The 8340-nt window shown below is 39.5% G+C and overlaps 1 protein-coding gene across 1 annotated transcript in view; it reads left to right on the top strand.

Annotated features, from left to right (window-relative positions):
* The window catches only part of SNRNP27 (small nuclear ribonucleoprotein 27kDa (U4/U6.U5)), a 20624-nt gene extending 12502 nt beyond the window's left edge, over positions 1-8122 (top strand). The window contains exons 5-6 of the mRNA XM_006862927.1: positions 229-293; positions 7620-8122. Coding sequence (XP_006862989.1) covers positions 229-293; positions 7620-7674 — 120 coding nt within the window. The 3' untranslated portion in view covers positions 7675-8122. The remainder of the gene's footprint in view (positions 1-228; positions 294-7619) is intronic.
* Positions 8123-8340: the final 218 nt, after the last annotated feature.

Genomic DNA, 8340 nt, shown 5'->3' with positions numbered 1-8340 from the left:
AGTTCTTAAAGTCTTCTCTGCTGTGGCTGGTTGTTACAGTTTTAAAAGGATGAGCAGAGAGTGTAACACTTGGGAGTTTCTGAGATATCATTATGTCTGGAAAATTCTTTCACCCTCATGGGGCTTTCTCATTCTTAAATGGATCTTGTGTGTCTGCAAGGATCCAACTGTCTCATCAAGATATTTTACATATCCTTCCTGGTTTATATGTTTATTGCTTTACTTTAGGGGAAGAAGGTGGATGGCTCTGTAAATGCCTATGCCATAAATGTGTCTCAGAAGAGGAAGTACAGGTATGTAGAGCCCATTATGATGTTGGAACTAATGATAAAATTATATATTTTGGAATGAATTTTATTAAGAGATAGTCATGTTTATAGGAAATTCACCAGCTTTCCATACTGTCCCTTGTTTTAATGAAGGGTTATCTTCTTTGCTTGTATTGTTAAAATTATTTTCCAGTTTACATGTGAGTTACAGTTAGTAGCTGTTATAGAAAAGAATAGTTGACTTAAATATTTTAGAGCTACAATCTCTCTGCTGAAAGCAATAAATTATCAAGTCTTTAGACTTTGATTTTATTTACCTTGATTGATTATGCAAAGATTTTAACTGTAAATATATTCTCAGTGTATATTTTATTAGTACCAGAGGTTTGGAACTGACAAATTCACACTTAAAATCCCACTGAATTCCTAATGAATGGAAAAGTGAAGACATGTTCAAACATTGTATTTTTCCCACATTTATCACTGTAAAAGATTAGTATTTCAATTCATTTAGAATATGTACGTAGACTATTATTTGAGGATATGTTGAGATAGGTGCTAGAGTCATCATTGTTCCTTTGTAAAATAACCTTCAAAGAAGGTCTAGGGAGAGCCATCACAGTGTGCAGATTTCCTTGATACAGACCTGTGTTGAAACTTTTGTTCCCTTAAGTTTGTTGTTGTTAAGTGTCCTTGAGTCGTTTCTGACCCATAGCGACTCTGGAAAGGGTTTCCGAGGAGCACCTGGCGAGCATGAACCGCTGACCCTGTGATTCAAACTGACTTTGCAGTCCAGTGCATTAACCCACAGTGCTGCTGGTGTTTGTTAGGGTTAAGTGCCATCTAGTCTGGTCCTACAAGGAGCAACTGGTGAGCCTGAACTGCCAAGCTTGTGGTTCAAACCGACCTTCCAGTCCAGTGCATTATCCTGTGGCACCACAGCAGGACACTGAAGAACCTTAATGAGTTCTTAGCCTTGTTGTTAGTTGCAGTTGAATTGATTCCAAGTCATGGTGGCTCCATGCATGCTGAAATAGATCAGCGCTCCATGTTGTTGTTGTTAGTATCCTCCTCCAACACCATAATTCAAAGGCATCAGTTCTTCTACGATCTTCCTTATTCACTTTCCAGCTTTCACATCCATATGAGGTTATTGAAAATACCATGGCTTGGGTCAGGCGCACCTTAGTCCTCAAGCTGACATCTTTGCTCTTCAACACTTTAAAAAGTACCTGTGCAGCAGATTTGCCTAAATGCAGTACGTTGTCTGAACTCTTGACTACTGCTTCCATGAGTATTGGTAGTTGACCCAAGAAGAATGAAGTCCTTGACAACTTCAGTCTTTTCTCCGTTGATAAGAATGTTGTTTAACGAATAGAAATGTAATTTTTCATAGTTCAGGGAGCTTGTTTGTTGTTAGTGCTGTCGGTCAAGTCAGTTCCGACCCACAGTGACCCCGTATAGGGTTTCCAAGAAGCAGCTGGTGAGCTTGAATCGCAGACCTCACAGTTCAAACTGACTTTGCAGTCCAGTGCATTAACCCACAGTGCCACACCAGGACTCCTTAGGAAGCTTAGAAATCTAAATTCAGGATGTGGCTCTAGGGGAGATCCTTTCCTGTCTATTTCAGCTCTGTTGTTTTTAGCTGCCCTGTGGCCTAATGCACAGCAGGATCAGACTGTTACGATCCCTAAGGTTTTCACTGGTTGATATTCATAACAGATGGTCAGGCATGTCTTCCTAATCTATCTTAGTCTGGAAGCGCCACTGAAACCTGCTCAGCATGAGAGCAACATGGCAGCCTCCATGATGGATGTACATGAGGTGCATTGGCTGGTAATCCAACCCTGGCCTCCTTCCTGCATGGAAGGCCAGAGTTCGACCACTGAATCATCCGAGCCCCGTAGTATCTGGCAGTCTATGGAGTTCTTGGGCTTAGGTGCATCTGCTGCAAGATTAAAAAAATCTTTACAAGAAGGATTTAAAAAAATGTTCATAAAGAAAATGGAACTAAAATAATAAAATTTTGTCACTGACTTTTTGAAGCCCCCTCATAGTGTGTATATCTGTCCCTTCTGTGACTCAGAAATGATGACGCTTAGGACCACCCTACACGGGCATATAGTGTCATTAATATAACCAAAGCAAACCTCTGTCTCTGAGTGCAGTTATATTTACAGGTACAGGGGTTAGGGTTTTTTTTTCTTTTTAGTATTTCACTATGTTTTTGATGAAACTTTACACTTTCAATTTAACAATTTCTGTACATATTCAGTGACAGTGATTACATTTTCACTATGTATCAACATTCTCCTTTCCATTTTGGTTCTGTTTCCATTCATCTGATTTTCCTGCCTCTCCTCAAGAAAAATCATCTTTGCTGTAGAGTAACTGTTGACCGTTTGCCTCATATGGATGATTTCATAAAAGGAGCACAGTATTTACAGGTTAATGTGCCAGACTGCAAAGCCGTTTGAATTTCAAGGTTGGCGGTTCAAGCTCACCAGCTGCTCCTCGGAAACCCTTTACAGGTTCGCTATGGGTCAGGATCTACTTGATGATACTTAACAACAACAACTATGTACTTTATGTGCCAATCTGTTATTTATCTTAAAGGTGACTCCAAAGTAGTTTCACTTCAAAGCTTAAAGGGTGTGTCAGGGAAATAGCTTTGTGGATTCTTCTAGTCTCAGCCCTTTTTTAAAAATAAAAAGTATTGATCTACATTTTTCTCCCATTCTATCTAGGCCATCTTTTGTGTCTCTCCACCATCTAGTTCTTCTTATGTCTTGTGTCGGGTAGATGAGGTCGTGGAAGACAACTAGTCTTATAGTGTAGTATCTTAGGCCAGATTTTCTAGAGAAGTAAAATCAGTGAAACATACATATGCATATATAGAGAAAGAAACTTATTATCAAGGAAATGGCTTACAATTTTAGAGTCCTGGGTCCCCAGAGGAAGACAGAGAGGGAGCCTTTCTCATGTGTCCATTTTATTGGGAGCAGGCCACACCTCCAAGGAAGCATCCTTTCACTTGGTTGGCTACTGATAGCCACTCACCATAGAGATAACTGTGTCTGTGTTAGGTTTCATCACCATGGGAATAAACACATCTCAACTGCTAAACCTCTGGAAATCCTGACATAGTCAAGTTGGCATAGAACCCTAACCATTACAACTGGTTTCTTTTGTCTCCTTTGTTCTCTTTTGCTCTGGACAAGAAGATGCTAAAGGTTGTATGTTGGTATTCCAATGCAATGACTTTTCAGAAATAGATGTTCACGCCTTACTTTTGAGGTAGCTCTGCTTGGGTTTGAACTTCCAAAAACCTTTCATCTGGTAGTTCAGTGCCTGAACCATTTGTGCCACCTGAGGACTCTTAAACTTTGCCATTTTTAATATGGTTTATAGGTTTAATCTTTGAATCACACTACCATGTGATTAGGTTTTCATATGAGAAGTCCAGAGTTTGTGTGAAACTGTACACACCAATACATTTGTCAACACACTTCCACTTTTATAGTTCAGTGACATTGAATTTTTCATGTTGTGCCAACGTCATCACTCTTCCCCTCCAAAACATTCCACTACCATCAAACTATACCAAGTTGCTTCCCTCACCCAAAGTAATTGCCCCTTTCTTTCTACCTCACACCTCTTTAATCATGAATATTTTTGCTTTCTATATTTTTATTTCATATAAGTGAGATTATACAGTGTTTGTCTTTTGGCAGCTGACTTTTTGTTGTTATTAGGTGTCATCGAGTCTAACGACTCATAGAGACCCTATACACAACAGAACGAAATGTTGAGTGGTCCTACTCCAACTTCACAATCATTGCTACATTTGAGCCTGTCACTGCTGCCACTGTGCCAGCCCATCTCGTTGAAGGGTCTTCCTCTTTTTTCCAACCCTACATTTTACCAAACATGATATCCTTCTCCAGGGACTGGCTCCTCCTGCCAATATGTCTAAAATAAGAGAGACGAAATCTGGCTATCCTGGCTTCCAGGGAGCATTCTGGCTATAGTTCTTCTAACACACATTGGTTCTTTTGGCAGTCCATGGTACTTGTAATATTTTCCTCCAATACCATAGCTCAAATGCATCAATTTTTCTACAGTCTAACTTATTCACTGTCCAGCTTTCGCATACATATAAAGTTATTGAAAATACCATGGCTTGGGTCAGGCACACCTTAGTCCTCAAACTGACATCTTTGCTCTTCAATACTTTAAAGAGGTCTTGTGCATCAGATTTACCAAATGGAATATGTCGTTTATTTCTTGACTTCAGTATTTTCTCCATTTATATGGATGTTGTTTATTGGCCTAGTGGTGAGGATTTCTACGTTACATTTTTCACATTCTTCCTTACACTGAGGTGCAACCCATACCAAAGGCAGTGGTCTGTGATCTTTATCAGTAAGTATTTTAAGCCCTCTTCACTTTCAGCAAACATAGTTGTATCATCTGTACATCGCAGGTTGTTAATGAATCTTCCACCAATCCTGATGCCACATTTTTCTTCATATAATCCAGCTTCTTGGATTAAATGTTCAGCATACAGGTTGAATAACTATGGTGAAAGAATGCAAACTTGGCACACATGTTTCCTAATTTTAAACCATTCAGTGTTCCCTTGTTCTGTTCAAAGAACTGCCTCTTAGTCTGTGTACAAGCTCCTCATGAGCACAATTAGTGTTTGAGAATACTCATTCTCCATAATGCTATCCATAGCTTGTCATGATGCACTGTCAATAAAGCACAGGTAAACATCTTTCTGATATTCTCTGCTTTCAGCCAAGATCTATCTGACGTCAGCAGTGATATCCCTGTTCCACATCATCTTTTGAATCCGACTTGAACTTTTGGAAGTTCACTGACATTGTATGCTTGCAGCAGGTTTTTGTGGTTTTTTTTTTTTTTTTTAAGCTTTTATTGTGAATTGAGTGATAGTTTACATGGCAGAACATCGGTTTTGCACTCAACCAATCGTATTTTGTTTCACTGCAATGATTACAGTTGGTTGACAGTATTTGCCTCTGTTCCCCTTTTTTCTTCTTTTTTGATATACACAAAACACACAGGAATATATAATCCTTAAAAGAACCAAAGGGCACATTTGTGGTTGTAACCATTTTTGAGTTATCTTTATTAAAATTTTGCTTGCATAGAATGTTAATGATACTGTTCAGTGATTTCCGCATTCCACATTGAGTGGGCACAAATATGGGTCTCTTTAGTCAGTTGGCCAGGTATCTGTCTTCCAAATTTCCTGGCAAAGATGAGTACCTCCAGTGCAGCATCAGTTTGCTGAAAGCTTTCAATGTGTATTCCATCAATTCCTAGAGCCTTGTTCTTTGCCAGTGCCTTCAGTGCACCTTGGACTTCTTCCTTCAATATCATTGGTTCTTGATCATATGCTACCTCTTGAAATGGTTGAACATAGACCATCTTGGTATAGTGACTCCGTGTATTCCTTCCATCTTCTTTTGATGCTTTCGCCCATGTGGTTGTTGTTATTCAGTGCTGTTGAACTGGTTCCAATCCATAGAGACCCTGTATATGGTTTCTAAGGATCAGCTGGTAAGCTTGAACCTCTAACCTTGCAGTTCAAACCAATTTTGCAGTTAGTGCATTACCCTATAGCACCACACCAGGACTTCTGGTTATTTTGCCCATAGAATCTTTTAATATAGCAAGTCAAGGCTTGAATTTTTTTCTTCACTTCCCTCAGCTTGAGGAATGCTGAGCATGTTCTTCCCTTTTAGTGTTCTAACTCCAGGTCTTTGTAAATTTTGTTATAATATTTGGCTTTGTCTTCTCTATCTACTTCTGTTCAGCTGTTTTACTTCCTCATTTCTTCCACTTACTGTAGCATCTCTACACTGGAGTGCAAGTTTCAGAACTTTTTACTCAACATGTTTTCTAGGTTGATTTGTATTGTGGCATGCATCAGAATGTTATTTCCCTTTATGGCTGCATAATATGCCATTGTATGTCTATGTTGCACTTTGTTTATCCATTCTTTTGTGGATAGACATTTCAGTTGTTTCCCCTTTTGGCAATTGTGGAGAGTGCTGCAGTAAACCTTGGTGTACAGCTTTCTGTTGGGGTTCCTGCGTTCAGTCTTCTGAGGGTAGACCGAGGATTCTGAGTACTGGGTCATATGTTCTATGTTCAACTTACTGAGGAATCACTAAACTTTTCCACAGTGGCTGCACCATTATACATTCCTACCAGATGGATGAGCTCTGGTAGTATAGTGGTTACGAGTCAGACTGTTAACTTCAGGGTCAGTAGCTTGAAACTACCAGCAGTTCTGCGGGAGAAAGATGAGGGTTTCTGCTCCCATAAAGAGTTATAGCCTCACAAACACTGTGCAGGGTCACTATGAGTTGAAACTGACTCCATAGCACATCACCACCAACAGATGGATTAAGGCTCGTTTCTCCACAACTTTGCCAATACTTCTTTTCCTTTTTTAAAACCATTGCCATTCTAATGGTGATAGGTGATGCCTCATTTGGGGTTTTGATTTGCATTTTCCTAATGATTAATGGTCAGCCCTGGATGGTGAACCACAAGGTCAGCAGGTAAAACCCACCAGCTGCTCCTGGGAAACTCTATACAGGGGTTCACTATGAGTCAGAACCAATTCGATGACACTTACCAGTGATAACAACAATGGTTAATGACGGAATCCTGGACTTCTATCCTTTAAGTTAGTAGTGCAAACCCACAAGCTACTCTTTGGAAACCCTATACAGAGTTGCTATGAGTTAGAACCAACTTGACTGCACTTAAGAAAATAACAACAAATGAGTAATGATATTGAGCATCTTTTCATGTGCTTATTAGCTATTTGGAAGGAGCTCTGGTAGCATAGTGGTTACGAATCGGGCTGTGAACTACAAGGTCAGCAGTTCGAAACTACCAGCTATTCTGCGGGAGAAAGATGAGGCTTTTTGCTCCCGTAAAGATTTACAGCCTCGGAAACCCTGTACAGGGTCACTATGAGTTGGAACCGACTCCACGGCACATAACCACCATCACCACCACCATTAGCTATTTGGAGTCCTGGTGTGGTGCTGTGGGTTAATGCGCCAGACTGCAAAGCCATTTGAACTGCAAGGTCAGTGGTTCAAGCTCACCAGCGTCTCCTCAGAAACCCTATACAGGTTTGGTATGGGTTGGAACCGACTCAACAGCACTTAACAACAACAATTAGCTATTGGTAATCCTCTTTCATAAAATGTTTATGAAAGTCCTTTGCCCATTTTTTTACTGGGTTGTTTGTATTTTTGTTGTCAGAATTAAACAGTGAATTTCCTCTTTTCATTATAGGCAGTATATGAATCGAAAAGGTGGATTCAACAGACCTTTGGACTTCATTGCATGAGAATTGAAATGTTGAAGAAAGATTTTTTTCTCTCATCTTGGTCAAAAGAGTGGATTTTATATTTTGTATTTAATATGCATCAAAATCAAGATCTCAGTTCTTCCTCCCTATAAAGTAAGAAAATATTATTTATGAATTGTGTAGTGCATTTACCCTGCCTGAAAAGAAGAAAGGATAAATAGTACATGTTTTTTCTTTTAGGGAGTATCACTTGGGCAACCATCAACCCTGTTTTGTTTGTTCTTATTCCTGTGGAAGCTGTATGTGTTTTCTTCTTGAATGGTTGTTAGGACTTTTTAAAAAAACATAAAAATAATTTGAATGTAAGTTTTCCCAATAAAGCAATATTTCTACCCTTTTGTATTTGATACATATTTTCATTTACTATTAGGTAAAAGAATTTCCCTAGATATTATTTTTTCATACATAGATTTCAATATCTTCTTTTGTTGTTGTTGTTAGGTGCCTTCGAGTCGGTACTAACTCATAGCGACCCCATGCACAACAGAACGAAACACTGCCTGGTCCTGGTCCTCACAATTGCTGCCACACTTGAACCCACTGATGCTGCCACTTTGCCAATCCATCTCACTGGGGGGGAGGGGGGGCCTTCCTCTTTTTCTCTGATCCTTCACCTTACCAAACATGATACCCTTTTCCATAGAT

The sequence above is a fragment of the Chrysochloris asiatica genome, unplaced genomic scaffold (assembly GCF_000296735.1).
Source record: "Chrysochloris asiatica unplaced genomic scaffold, ChrAsi1.0 scaffold00052, whole genome shotgun sequence".
Lineage (NCBI taxonomy): Eukaryota > Metazoa > Chordata > Mammalia > Afrosoricida > Chrysochloridae > Chrysochloris > Chrysochloris asiatica.
This window is presented reverse-complemented; position numbering and strand designations above follow the sequence as displayed.